The following is a 15,165-nucleotide window of genomic DNA, read 5'->3' on the forward strand; positions in this document are numbered from 1 at the left end:
GAACTGAACACTCAGCACCGCTCAGTCATCATGTTCACTAACACAGCTAACTCTGCTCCAGCCAACATCCCACCCTTTCCCGAACCCAACCTTCCCTCCCTTCATGCTCCAAGGTCCTCCCCTTCCTTCTTGCTCATGGTTTCACAGTCTGACTGACTCCTTTTGTCCTCTGTTCACACCCAGCCTTCTCAAATGGGAGGTCTGCGTGCCCCCTCTCCACTTCCTCTCTCCATGTATGTGCCTCAGTTTACCTCATGCCCAAACCTGCTCTCAGCACCTCACTGGAACTTTGTTTTCGGTTTTTTTGTTTGTGTTTGTTTTTGTTTGGGCCTCTGTGTGTAGCTATGACTGCCCTGGAGCTCATTCTGTTGACCAGGCTGGCCTCAAACTCACAGAGATCCGCCTGCCTCTGCCTCCCAAGTGCTGGGCTTGGAGTCATGCACCACCACGAACTTTGTAATTGTGCCAGCAGCTAGCAAAGAGACACAGTAGAACCCATTCCCCACTCCCCACTCCCCACTCCCGTCTTTTTCTGGGTGGTTTGTTGGTGTCAGCAGCAGCCAGCCCTCTGTAGAGCCCTGTTCACAACTGTGCCCACCTCCCCCACCCATGCTCCTTAAACATTCCTTTCTGGGTGTCCTCCTTACCACCCCTTTCAGAATTGCTGTGGGGTCCAGGTACAGTTACTCATTTGGCTGTTTTTCTCTCTCCTCACCTGAGGACAAGCAATTCATGCATACTCTTGTGGTTTTTGGACTCCCAACCTACGAAGCTGCTCAAGCCCAGCACAGTGGCTCCTGCAGCCCTCGGATTTTGAATATCTTTAGCTTGCCTACCCCAGCCACCCAGAAGTGTGTCTCTCACACCTCTCGTCCTGTCGTGCATCAAGTCACTCCAGTTGCAGTCCTTGAGTCACCTCAGCTTCTTGTCCCTGTTTTACCCAGTTCTTTGTTCTCACAGCTACCCTAACACTTGTCATTCAGTGGTCACCATTCCCTTCCTGGACTCCAGCAGAGACTGGGCAACCTGCTCCCCCCATGCCCTTCTCTGTACTGCCGTCCATGTGTTTCCCTCCACAATGATAATCTGGGGTCAGTGGCTCCTCACACCATGGGCACAGGCCTCATTCTGTTTTGCCAATAAAGTTTTCTTAAATCACAGCCTTGCCCTTATGATCAACTTTCTTGATCCTCTTTCTTCCTTGAGACTTTGCAGTCTTTCTTGGGACCTCTGCTTTGTTCCTCTTTGCTCTCTGGCTGTCTCTGCTCTAGTGGGGTCCCGCTGCCTTGATTACCTGCTCTTTTTCAGCCTCATGACACAGCTCATGTATCCCCCGCCTTGGGAGTTGCCCCTAAGTCCCTGGTGAGCTGGTGCCCCTTCACCGTGCCTCACAAATGCCCTTCAACGAGTTGCAGCACTCCCTCTGCCTATAGATGGGCTCTGAAGGGTTCTGGCCTGTCATTAGACTCTGAACCCTCAAAGGCCACAAGCCTTGTCTTTGGCCTTCTGAGCCTCCCCATGTGACATGGTGTCAGGCACATAATAGGTGCTTAAATAACAGGTTAGCGACAGGGGAGCAGGCATCTGAGGTCCCTCACCTGTTCTGTTAGAAGGGTAATGTTGATACCCATAGTAAAGAGCAGGCTTTCTGGCTGGACCCACTGACTCTTAGTACAGAGCAAGGGGTGAGCAATATGAAAAAGAGCAGATGGAATATGATGGAGAGATGAAGGTCTGGGGTTTATCCCCTCGGACAAAAAGCCAGGTTGGGAGCCTGAGGAGGTAAACTGAGGCTGGCAGAGGGTATACTTAGGAGGACTGGAGAAAGGCTGGTAGATATGACATCTCTTTTCTGGGGTGTGGGTAGACACACGTGTGCCGTGGTGCACACATGGAAGTCAGATGATAGCCTCCAGTGTTGGCTCTTGCCTTCTACCTGAAACAAGGTCTCCTGTTCACAATTATGTGCCAGGCTGGCTCTTGAGCTTCTGGGCAGAGTCCTGTCTCCACCTCCCATCTTGCTGTGGGATGCTGGGATTACGGACACACACACTCTCTCTCCTTTGGCTTTACATGGGATCTAGGGATCCACAAGTGAGTCTTGAGAGTATCTCCCAGCTAGATTGATTTCTGCTTCCATCCCTGTCAGTTTCTTCCTGATTGACAGGGGTAGCCCTGTCCTGTTTCTCACCCTCAGTCTCACCATGAGGTAGGATTCACAGACTGCCTGCGTGCTGAAGTATGAACAGCCATGGCTTAACCGTGCAAGGCCTGGCACCACGCTGGCATTCAGCAAAAGCCGCCCCCAGCCTCTGCTCTTCATCCCGGGCTGTGCCATGGTTCCTGGTGAAGGAAGCCAGGGCTAGAGAGCAGAGGTTCCCCACAAGCAGCTCTCTCAGACTGGGGTCTCGGTGAGCACTGAGGTACGGTGGGCTTGGTGTGTTTAGGGACATCTAGCTAAGTGAAGGGTTAAGAAAGATTTGTAACTCTGCCTGGCGTCCTGAGAGAGGCTTTCTTTTGGAAATAAGTGCTGTTAAAACAACCCAACTTATTCAAGCAAGAAGAAAAAAAAAATGTATTGTCTCCTCCATCTTGGAAATCTGAGACGAGAGGGAGAGCCTCATCCATGGCTGGGTCCAGGAGCTCAGTAGTCATGGGCCCTGGTTTCCTGCTGTGCCACCATCTGCTGGCTCCTGAAGTCAGAGATTGAGTGCTACGCTTTTACCATTCTAAGGAGAGCTTTAAAGAGGGCTGCTCTCTCTCTCTTGATAGTGCTGTTGGGGTCCTGAGCCTGAGGAGACAGCTAGGAAGGACAAAAGTACAGCAGCTCCTCCAACCTCAGGCTTCACTGTTCTCACCTGATGATGGGAGCTTGGGTGACTCCCCATGAACTGAGGGGAGTCTAGGGGAGCAGGGACACACCTCAAAGGACAATCTGTATTTCAGCCAATGCCATAAAATGGTTCAGTGAGAAAAACAATGTTTTTCATGAGGGAGGAGTAGTTTTATGGGAACAGATAAGATGGGGGCATGGAATACTTGTGCCCCATTCGGTGACCTTGTAGACCTGAGCAGAAGCATTTCCCACTCACTGACTTGATTCTCCACTAGGTCCTGCTGACCTGTCAGTCATCCACAGTCAGTGCTGACCTGTCAGTCATCCACAGTCAGAGCTGACCTGTCAGTCATCATCCCACAGACAGTCCTGCTCACCTGTCAGTCATCCCACAGTCAGTGCTCACCTGTCAGTCATCCCACAGTCAGTGCTGCTGACCTGTCAGTCATCCCATAGTTGGTACTAATGACCTGTCAGTGATCTCACAGTCAGTGCTGCTGACCTGTCAGTGATCTCATAGTCAGTGCTGGTGACCTGTCTGTCAGGCCATAGTCTGCACTGGGGCATTCGGGGTTCTCTCTGTGTTCCCCTGTGGACATGTCACAGCCCAGTGGGCTTGTGAAGGTCACACTATATCAAATTCTACCTCACACAACCGTGGAGTTCTTAGCTGTTATGTAGTCTGTAATCACTGCTGTACCGACTGAATGACATTGCATAGTCTGACTAAAAGGCGGTATTACAGTTTTGCCCCTCCCCTGGATGGGTAGGTAGGAAATGCTTTTTTGCTTTCCATAAACACCCCACCCATACTCTTGGCTTGATCTCTTTTTTTTTTTTTTAAGAAAATAGTTAGAATCCAGCATTGCCATCCCACCCAGCCCCACTTGTGTTTACTTTATTTGTCTGACTTGAATTAGTAAAAAGGTCTAAATTACAGGGTATTGTTTGTAAAATAAAGTTGTATTACTCAAGGAAATGCAATTACTCTGCCCCGGACAAAAGCCAAGAACCTGTCAGGAGGGCTGCCTCCCTGGTTAGATAAGACGGGATTGTAATTAGCTCATTAATAATAGAAATGTGAATGGATGGGTCTTAGCTTACAATGCTTGTTCCAAGTATGCCTAGTCCTCTCGGCCGATCCTGTCTCTACAACTCAGTGCTTACCCATCTTTGTAGTGTTAGAACGAGAGCACAGGGTGTCTTTAATATTCTCTGTACATCCTTGGTACAGATGGGGCTCTCGAGACAAGGGCTCCACGTCTTTCTGGGCATGGGTTTTTTTTACAGACTCAGTATTAGGGGGTTAGTGGGGGAGGTGTGAGACTCAGTTCAGCAAGAACCCTCTGCCCAGACTCTGCACAGAACTCCAGCAAAAGAGACCAAGGCAATCTGCAGTGGGTGCAGGGCTTGACCACGGGGCCCATGTGACTCCTGAAGGGACTCCATGCTCTGTGCTGTCTAGAAGCCTGAGTTCTAGCCAGTGAGGCCCATGAAAGTCTCATAAAATGGGAGACGTGGGGCTGCAGACAGACATGGCTGCCTGGGGAAAGCGTTTACTGCATGTAGAAAGCTAGTGTGGCTGCTGTCGCCATAACCCTATTGCTGGGGAGACAGAAATAGTCAGATCCCTGGTGATCACCAGCCCAGCAGCTTAGCCAAACCGACACCTCCAGGGTCAGTGGCCACTGGCTTCAAAAGATAAGGTCATCATAGAACAAGACACCAGGTATCAACCTCTGTTCTGCACTAGCACATCTGTGCCTGTGTGAGGAGTACACACAGACATGCATACATGCATGCATGCATGCATGTGTGTGTGCGCGCATGCGCGCGCACACACACACACACACACACACACACACACACACGACAATCTGAGGCTCACCCAAATGAACTCCCCACCATTGGAATCAACCACTAAGGAAGGACTAATGACCTAAATGGAGTCTGGTTGACTTCAAGTTTTGTTGAAGCTTATTAATGAAATGTGCACCTAAGCGGGTACATCTTGACAAAGCACTGAAACACTAATCAAAGCTGTGTCATTGCCGCCTCAGCCTTCTCGGCCCATCGAAGTCCTGGTCTCCTCTCTCTGCAGAGATAACCTCCCGCGCTGGCTTCTAGCACTCTGCGTCACGTGGGCCTTTCTTTGACTTAATCGTGTGAGCTTCCTGCACTGGGCTTCCTCCTTCTGTGTTTGTGTTTTGTCTGTGAGGGTGGCCATCCATGTTGTGACAACTTGTCACATCCTGGGTGCTACAGTCCATTATGGTGACATTCCCAGGAAGGTCTGCGTCTCCTCCCAGGGGACAGTGTTGTCCACATCAGAGGCCATAGCTGCTGGTCTCTGTGTGCAGAGGCGAGGGCACTGCTCATCTTCGAACATCTCAGGACTCGCACGGCAGCACAGTGCCGCACTGTGAGCACACAGCTCCTTCGTTACCGTGCTTCAGATGACTGTCTGAGTCATCACCCTTTCTCTCGCACCACCTCCTTACCCTGGGAGCAGTTCACTGTGATAAAGCCAGCCAGGCAGTTAGCTGAGTGATTCCAAACGCTGCTGATGCATGGCTGCTTCCCCCACTGATGTTCAGGGTTCAAAGGTCAGGGCAACCTCGCCGGTCTCAGCCCACCTTTATATGACCTCACACACCCACTCCTCCTGCCTCCACTGTGGGAAGCCTCCTGTCTCACTGCGGTGGCCTCCCCTGTGCCCCGTCCTGGTCCTCAGTCAACACCTGGGTGACCTTCAGTCTCTGTTCCTTCGTCAGCATCTTGGCTCCTTCTCCCTTCGTCAGTCAGCCTAGCACACAGGTGGCTCTGGAACATTCATGAGCCCCCACCCCCTCCCTTCATGTCCCTTTAAAGGATGGAGGTGTCTGGTCATCTTGGACTTTTCTGGCCTGCCCTTTACTTTGATGACTGTCAGGGCCTTTCAAAACTGACACTGGTTTCTGTTTTTGTCCTCTCTCTCTTCTGGTGGTCCCAGGGTCTCAGATATTAGCAAACATGTAGTGTCACCTTGGTATGCATTTTACCCCAGTTGTCCCTAAATGGCCTTATGTCACCAGGTTTTTTAAATAGAAAAATCTTACGCAGAGGGAATTATTACATTTGGTTGTCCTCCATGGCTGTTTAGGCAAATAAGAAGCTTTGTGCAGGGGAAGTCTGAGGCTTACAGACACATGGGGCAGGAAGTACCGTAGCTCCCTACCGGGTCACCCATTATGTGCCTGTCTGTCCTAGCCCTTCACTCGGTCCCTCACACCCTGCCTCTTTAACTGAGATGGAGTTTTTGTTGGGTTTCCAGGAACGATTCTTTTTAACCGACACAGCTTTTGTCCACATTTTCGGAGCGCAGGGCGGTCATTCAGTGTGTGCACACTCTACAGTGCTCAAGCCAAGGCTGCTGACTCGCCCTTCCATCTCCTCTAACTGTTCCCACGCTAAGACTATCAGGATCCTCTAGGCACTGTGCGATACATCACAAAGTTTCGGCAGGCTTTGGCTTCAGTGTTGCGCTATAGGACATGAGACTGCACCCAATATTTATCTGAGTTCTGATCCCCACCCTAGGGGATCCCTCTCTACCCATCCCAGTCTCTAGCCACCCTGAAAGGCCCTGATCCTGATGTGTGTAAGGCAAAGCTCCCGATGCCCTGTGTCAGGACGTGGGTGAGGTCCCTGAAGCAGGCCATCAGGCTGGCTTCTGCGTCAAGGACTGATGCCCACTAAGGCAGCAGAAGGAACTGCAAATGAGGCTGGCAGCCATCCTACCTCACCGCATCTGTGCCTGGGTCACTCCAGTGTCCATACTGTTAAGCCAGGAGTGAGTGGACACATGGACGGTCTCCTCCTGACCTCACCTTTTCGGCTCGGTCCCCCTTGCTTCGCGTCCTCCCTCCCAGCCTGGTGTCCTCACTGCGCCTCACTTCCCCATGGGCGAAGTGTAGGGAGTCGCCACCGCCTGCCAAGCTGTTTGCAGATGGAGTCCACTAATAACTGGTGGGCGGGGCCTTCCCTCCTGCAGGCGCTTATCCTTCCCAGCCCATGAGCACCACTCTCTGCCTCCCCCCTTCCGAAGCCTGAGTCATCCCACCGCCCCCAGAAAGCCTGTGCTCCAGGCTCAGTACCAGCGGTGAGCACCCTCGCCAGCCCCCTCGCTGCATTCGCACTGCAAGCTTCATGCTTTACCTGGGACTTTGTGCGCAGCAAACGCTTCTTCATGGCTGCGTCCAGAACTTGCCACCAAAGGTTTGCACTCAGTGGGGTGAGGCAACCTGTCTTCTGCTTCTGCAAGTCAGCCCCCTCCCCCCAATCTTGAGACAGACTAGGGTGGGCATCTCATAGCTCAGCTGGTTCCTCAGCAAGCCTGCTGGCCCCTCTGAGCCTCAACCTTCTCATTTGTAGAATGGGACAATAAAAGGTAAGGCGGCAGAGTGGCTAGGAGGTGAGGAGCTGGGTAAAACATTTGGTGTAAGCCATGCATAGAGCATCCCGTGGCTTGACATTGGTAAGCCTCTTGCATGGCACAGGGAGTCCACAGTGCCATGTGCTTCAGGGAACATGGTGCCAACGCAACTGAATGATGTTTGCCTTGTGTGTAGTCCTAGGCGCCATGCCAACCTTTGGCATTTGCTCTCTTGAACTTGATTCTTGTACCCACAGGGCCATCTTCAGAGGAAACTCACTTCTCACTCTGGCCCTCACCAATCTTAAAGAACAGCAGGATCTTACTAATTTGCTCTGTGGTTTCCGGGTGTGGGTGGAGGATGGGGGTGAAGGCTCACCTCTTGGGGTGATTCACAATGTCACTGTACCTGCACTGAGTCCCCTGTGGCTCCAACTGGCTCTGACTCCAGCCGGATGCTGAGGCAGGAATGGTGATTGCTACTGTGTGTGGTTATGTCTGACACCAGGGTCCAGAGGCCTGTGAATTGGACCTTTCGTTCACTGTGCCATGATGTGACTAACTGGGTAAAACTACGCCTAGCTAGAGACCCACGCTGTCCCTCAGCCCTCAGGGGAGGGGGACCTGGGGAAAACAAGGAGTGAATGACGTCAGACCACTGAGGGTCCTGGTCCAGGTCCTAATCCGCTTTGCAGGAAGACCATGAGCAAATGGTTTCACCTCCGTTTGCCCAGGTGTAAGGTAGGGCAGCGTGGCTGGTCTGGGTGAACTGGTACGAGGCTTCATCACCTGCAGTCAGGATCCACGGGGCGCGGCTGCTGTGATCACACTCAGGATGAAAACCCAGGAGACACATCCACGAGACAGGTAGGATGAGGGTATGCTCCACAGGAAGCTCCCTGTTAACCCCTGGCTTCTTCTGAGCACAAGCTATACCTACAATCACCTCTGCTTTTCCACCAGGGCAGGTCTTGTTCATTCTTTAACATCTGTGCTCAGTCTGGGGTCGTCCTCAGCCCCAGTGTCGGAGCCATCAAGGACAAACAACCAGACAGGTGTTAAGGTGCTGACATAGATCAGACTAATGAAGAGCAACGCTTTGAAGTGGATCGGCACGCCTCCCCATGTAGCTAAGAGGACTTGGCTTCTGAAACACACAGATACCGACCTCCGTGATACGGTCCAGATTTTCACAGAATTTATAACACCCACACACACACACCATGTCCTCATGCCCTTAGTCAATTCATGATACCCACACACTGACTTCATTCACCTGCTGGCTGATGAGCAGTCAAACTGTGTTGCTTAAGAAAAATGACGGGATAGAGTACCTGCGCGCGTTTGGTACAGTCACGGCTATTTTTCGAGTACTTTTGATCTGGCTGAGTCCACAGATGCATAACTGCATGCTGACTGAACATGCAGGTAAAACTATAGAATGTGTTGCCGCTGCTGACGCTCTGGGGCAGATGGAGGCTGGGCAGCCAGCACGCCTTATCCCTAGCTCCTAATGACATCCTGAGACCTGAGACATGACCCGGAAGAAGCCTGGCTTGGAAGCTGAAGAGCAAGGGTTTGAAGCCACCATCACTCACTTAAAGACTCATTTTGCTAGCCTTGCAAATTCCAGTATCCCAAAGATTGCATATCCCAGCTTACCTAAGGATCCTCTGCAATGTTAGGCAACCAAACGCACAGGGCAGTGCTACATAATGTTCCTGTGGGTTCACTAGTCAGCACTCATTGGACTCTTACTGTGTGCTTGTCTTTGGAGCATCACTAATAACTGAACATGCTGAGCTGAGCACCTACTGTGTGCCAGAGGATCGAAGACTGCCCTCAGGAATCCAGCATGTGTTATACTGGGGTCTCCTAGCCCACGTCATGCGTAGTTACTGAGGATCTGCCATAACTATGGCACTAGTCTAGGCAGTGGTGCAAATATAATTCCTACCATGGGGCTTTCCCCTCTGTAGCACTGGTAGGTGGATGAAGACACCCCTATTTATCAGCCATGGAGGCAGGAGAGATGCCTGTATTCTGCCCTGATCCTAGCACAGGGTCCAGCGTGTTAGGGTGCCATGACTGTGACCACTGACTATCTCTGAGTCTGAGTATGAGAACCACCTCAATGCTTGTTCTTTGCAGTGCCTGAGGGACAAGACTAAGGGACTAAGAAGCCCCCAAGATATCTCAGGAGGGTCTCTTCAGACAGTACCCCCCTTACTGGCATTCATTACCCTTCTCCCAGGCACTCGAGAGCCCTCAGTACTGTAGCATCTCCATGGCCAGCATGCTGAGCTTCAGATAAACATCTTTATTGTCTACCATGCGTCCATCACGGGAGGCTGATAGGGTTCCAGCCGGGCCACCCTGGAGGACACCTGGAGGGCAAGAATGAGTGTCACAGGCCTGGGTGCCTGAATACAGGCTGTGCTTGAAGGTTACAGAGCTGGGACAGGATGCGCGCCAGCCTCAAGCGGCAGAGTCAGGGTTCTTTTCCCAAAGCCCAGAGGATGTCTGCACCAATAAATCCCACAATGTCTGCACAGACTGTGGATACAAAGTCTCATGCAGACAGCAGTAGGAAAGGCTGAGAGAGACAAGGGATGTGGCTTTCTGTGCAGTGGAGCTGACAAGGGAGGTCTCCACAACTCACCAAACACCCCTTGTCCACTATAGTCCCCCCAAGAATCCAGATGTTGTGGCTTGTGTCCCTGTTGATCCCTCAAAGGCATCAGGCCTTCCCAGGAAGGCAGAGTCTAGGGCTGCGCCCTGCTCCTGAAGCCAAGGCCACACCTGCAGCTCTTAAGGCCACCAACCTGGGCCATCTGTACCTTACAGAGCAGCCTGGATCTGCAGATCCACGTCTGGGCTCCTGGCTGATGCTGCTTCCCAGCCTGCCCCCAACTTTTGTCAGAGATGAAAAGGACAGAACCCCATCCCTCGTGTGATTCTCCAATCCCTGCCCCTGTCTTGCTGTCATCCCTGTCTCCCTCTTCTCTCCCCCACCATCTGAGCCTTTCATCTTCCTTCTAGTCCCCAGCTCTCACCCATCCCCTGGTGGTCTACCAGTTGTCTCTCCCTTGATTTACTCCAGCTCCTCTCCTCACTAGCCCTTTTCCTACCTGTGTCCTACCCTTTCTCTTTTCACCTTGCTCCTGCCTCCTTCTTCTTTACCCTGATTAAACCCATCATTTGCTGAACACCTTCTGTGAGCAAGGCTGGGAACTGAGTAGCTATAGGATTAAGAGACAACAGGATCCCGCCCAGGTGATTCCGGCATCTTTGACTCTTCCACTCCTCCTTCTTATATTTGTCTTTCCTCCTCCATACCTCCCTCCCCACCTTCCTTCAGCTTCTGGTTATTCCATGTTCTCCTGCCTTGTCCTGGCATCTGAAGCCAACGGTAATGGTTGGAGTTGAGAGCAACAGGGCTACAGAGTCCCAGGAGACTAGCAACAGGCACCCTTGGTATCGTCACCACCCTGAGCGGCAGGCGATGGATGAGGCTGAGGCTTGAGACACATTCATCACACCCACCTCCTTTCAGGGCCAAGACAGCACAGAAATGACTTTTGTCAGCTCGGCAGCAGCCCACTGGCCCTGACAGCTCAAAGCTGTTTATTAAAAAGGAGAATGAAATGAACAGAGAGTGGATGTCACCTTGCAGGGGGTGTGTGTGTGTGTGTGTGTGTGTGTGTGTGTGTGTTTGTATGTGTGTGTGTTTGTGTGTGTGTGTGTGTGTGTGTGTGTGTGTGTGTGCATGCACATGTGTTGGAGAGGGACATTCTAAAGCCCTGCTCTTGACAAGTGTGCCTTCAGGTGTTTGGAAAAGCAGCCACTGGGCTTTACACTCAATGCTTGAAGGTCCAGCTGTGATGGGACAGGAAGAAAGCAGCTGCTGCGGGAGAAGTGTGAATGTTTAGTTTTAGCGCTCAGGGTCGCCCACTTCAAGGTCACTGCCGTGCGACAGTCAGCCCTGTCTTTATCCCTCTCAGTTCTGCTGTGTTGAGTGGTGGTTTGTGTCTGGAGGCTGGAAGGTCGGGAACAGGGTGGTAATAACCAGAGCTTTTGTGATTGGCTGCTATTCATTTCTGCATTCTTCCTGATTGAGGAATGGATGCCAAGCTCAGAATCAGGAGCTTTTCCTTTGTTTTCCTAACCAACTGCCAGTGAAGCCAAAATGCAGAGGAGGGAGAGTGGCTCCTGGAGGGTGGGAGGCGACAGGGGACCGGGATGGAGGATGGGGAGGTCCTGGTGCCTAGTCTAGCATGGAGCAGGGGCCAGTGAATGCAGCCAGCCCTACCTCCGTCCTCGGGAGACTGTCTAGCAGGACTCCTCACGGTCTGGCATCATCTCCCAGGCACCAAGCTGGCAGGAGAGAAGCCCCCGGGATGACGCTCTGGCTCCCGGTGTCATGGCCTCTGCATCATGATGACAAAGCCCCCCAGTCCAAGCGGCTCCCAAACAGAAGGGGATTGCTCAGCAACTGCAGCCTGGAAGTCCAAATTCAGAGAGAAGCCCACTCAGTGTGCGGCTCATGGGTGTCTGTCTGATATGGAGGAATGAGGCAACTGGGTTGTCTGGGTGTGTGTGTGTGTGTGTGGTGTGCATGTGTGTGTATGTATGTGTGCATGTGTGGGTGTGGGGATGTGAGTGTGTATGTGTATGTGTGATACGTGTGGTGTGTTTATGTGGTGAGTGTGTGTATGTATACGTATGTGTGTTCTGTGTCCATGGTGTGTTTGAATGTGTATATTGTATCTATGTGTGTCTCTGTGTCGGTGTGTATAGTGCCTATGCAGTGTACATGTATGTATGTGTATATATGTATATGTATATATATGTATGTATGTATGTGTGTATCAAGTGTGTGTATAGTGTGTGTGTGTGATGTGTATATACGTGCAAGTGTATGTGTAGGTGTGGGAGGATGGTGTTTGTGAGTGCTTGTATTTGTACATATGCTGGGGTGTGTATGAGTGTGTGTGTGTGTGTGTGTGTGTGTGTGTGTGTGTGTGTGTGTAGGCCAGAGGTTAAACTCATATGGAGCCTCTGTCTACCTTGGGTTTTGAGACAGAGTCTCCCCCTGGCCTGGAGCTCATCTGACTGACTGGCTCAGCTGACTGGCTAATGATGTGCAGGGCATACCTGCTGCCCCTCCCTCCTCAGCTCTGTGAGCACAAGCACACAGTGTCACACCAGCCTTCATATGTGACCACAAGCACACACTGTCCCGCCAGTCCTCATATGTTGTGGTAGGTCCTCACATTTGTGTGGCATGCGCTCTACCAACCGGACCATCTTTCCAGCCCTGCAGGGGACTCACCCTCAGGCCTTGTCACCCCCCAAGGCTGCATAGCCTGACACCTGTGGGGATAAGCACAGTCTAAGAAAACAGAGTCTGGGCCCCTGTCCCTGTCAGCCATTTCCTCTGGGTCCTCAGCGTGGCTGTATCCCCCAATTCTGGGCCCTCGCCTCTTGAGCTACCCTGTGAGGTCAGGATAGAGGTGGCAACTTCCAGCCGGGAGCAGGATGCTTTTCTCAAAGCTTTGTACCAGCATCCCAGCTGGCTTTGGTGTTTGGCACACCTCCTACACTTGTCCCCATTGTCACAGAGCCTGAGTGTGCCTGGCTCCCACCTCACCGCTGGCCTGCTCTAGCAACTTCGTCTCCCTCATCCAAACCTGACATCTGGTGTTCCCTTCTACTCTTAAACGAATTATGTGACCTCAGTGGTGGGTGCACAAGGAGGGCAAAGAACCATTCTGTTTCTCAAGGGGACACTGTTGGCCTGTCACCTCCTTTAAAGAATGCCCTTTATTTCGTGGTCTAGAATTCCCTCATGCAGGATTCGAGACTCTGGCTTTGGGGAGGTGGGGCACAGCTGCATCAGAGTGCTTCATGAAAATGGAGGCTTGTGTCCCAGAATAGAAGCTGCCCTACCCCACCCCCAGGCCCCCTAAGGCTGCCCCCTATAGAGACATAGCTTCAAGCTGATTTCATGTGACTCTTTTCCCTCCATCCTCCACCCCAAAGCCATCAGAGGTCTCATAAAGTATCTCGACAAGACACAGCTGGGGTACTTGATGCTCCGGCACCCCACTTGTTGGAGCTGCGCTCTGAGGTTGCCCTTCAATAAATGAGCCGCCCTGGCTTGTGTGACCTCCAGGTTTGGAAGAGGGAATTACTTACTCATCATATCCCAGGCTCCGGAGTGACGCTCTGTCAGATAGAATGCCCAGTAAAGTCCAAGGCACCCATCGTCGCCACAGTGTTGAGCCATTCAAACGTACTTAGCCGGGTTTAATTATAGATAGAAATTGCATCTCAGAAAGCAACACAAAATCATTTCCGCAGCTGGAATTTCCACATCAGATCACATGACTCACTCGAGGCTTCGGCAGGGACGGGCCTTCACAGAGACAAAATAAGACCCGTGCCGGGCTTCTCGTGTGGGTCAGGCAAATTGTGTGAATTGCGGTTTCTAGCGGTTACATTTTTCTTCTCCACGCAGGATAACTGAAGAGCCTGAGAGTCTGAGACGGGCATCATCGGTGCTGAGTGGAGCCTGGGATGCTCCCGGAGAGACCTCGAGGGATGGGGAAGGCTTTTCCGTCCACAGAAAAACCCCTCCGGAGCGACCGGGTCCTCTGCCCTCGCCTCCCGCTTCTCGGAGCTCGGCTGCGTCACCCCTGTCCAGGGACAAGTTGCCCAGCCCGTCGGCCGCTCTCTCGGAGTTCGTGGAAGAGCTCCGCAGGAAGAGGGCCCAGAGAGGCCAGGGTTCCAGCCTGCACCTTGGGGATGGACCCATGCTGCCCATTTTCCAGACCACCGGGGCCTCCTCGCTTAGGAGGGGCAGAGCCAGCAGCGACGAGGGAGACCTCTCCCTGAGGATGGGGACAAAATCTCCTCTGGGGGCAGAGTGGAACCCCGGAGCCACAGCTGGCCTCTCCCGGTCCACCAGTCTCAAGTGTGTGTCCTCAGAGCTGCCCGACAAACAGCAGGCACGGTTCGGTTCCTGCGAATCCCTCTTAGAGTCAGGCCCCGGCGCAAGGAGAAAGCTGAGCTCCCCCATGGCCCTCAGGGACCCACTCTCATCGCCTACACTGCGGCCCAGGAGGCCGTGTCTGGAGTCCTCTGTGGATGACGCGGGGTGCCCCGACCTCGGGAAGGAGCCTCTGGTCTTCCAGAACCGCCAGTTCTCTCATCTGATGGGGGAAACTCTGGACAGCGACCCGTTCAGCTGGAAGCTTCCGAGCCTCAACTACAGACGTCAGACCAAAGTGGACTTTGACGACTTCCTCCCGGCCATCAGGAAGCCCGCCACTCCTCTGTCCGAGGCTGCCGAAGACGGGAAGGAGGCCTCAAAGCAGCCGAGCGTCCACTTTGAGACAGAAGAGGCCGACCGCTCCTTTCTCAAAACCATTTTGAAAAAGAGCCCGGAGTCCAGGGAGGAGCCCGCTCACCTCTCTGACTCCTCCTCGTCCTCCAGCTCCGTCGTGTCCTTCAAAAGCACAGGCAGCATCAAGAGTGGTCCAAGAGTCCCCAGACTCCAAGGGGACGGTGGTGAGCATGTGTCGCCTGAGCACGGAGAGCCCGGCCCCGGGAGGAAAGGTGATGATGTTGAAAGCATCATGAGGAAGTATCTCCAGCAGTAGGAACACACTGCAGGTAAGGACGGCAGGCCAGGCAGCCTCTAGGCCAGGCAGCCTCTAGGCCAGGCAGCCTCCTGGGAAATGGGGGCTCAGCTTTAACCCTGGGGTGGCTGGCTCCGGGGTGTCAGAGGCTATAGCTGAAGTCACATGGCCTGTAAGATGTAGGAGGATGCATCAGACAGCAGAGGGTCCTGGGGGATGATGCTTAAGACAGTGAGAGAGGGGCTGGGGGGACAGTGCCATGGGTAAGG

General features: G+C 52.8%; 1 protein-coding gene across 1 annotated transcript in view; it reads left to right on the top strand.

The window, feature by feature from the left end:
* The window catches only part of Myo18b (myosin XVIIIB), a 176,296-nt gene that overhangs the window by 158,844 nt on the left and 2,287 nt on the right, over positions 1 to 15,165 (top strand). The window contains exon 43 of the mRNA XM_060383234.1: positions 13,774 to 14,930. Coding sequence (XP_060239217.1) covers positions 13,774 to 14,917 — 1,144 coding nt within the window. The 3' untranslated portion in view covers positions 14,918 to 14,930. The remainder of the gene's footprint in view (positions 1 to 13,773; positions 14,931 to 15,165) is intronic.

This window comes from Meriones unguiculatus, chromosome 4 (genome assembly GCF_030254825.1).
Source record: "Meriones unguiculatus strain TT.TT164.6M chromosome 4, Bangor_MerUng_6.1, whole genome shotgun sequence".
In the NCBI taxonomy this organism is placed as follows: Eukaryota; Metazoa; Chordata; class Mammalia; order Rodentia; family Muridae; genus Meriones; species Meriones unguiculatus.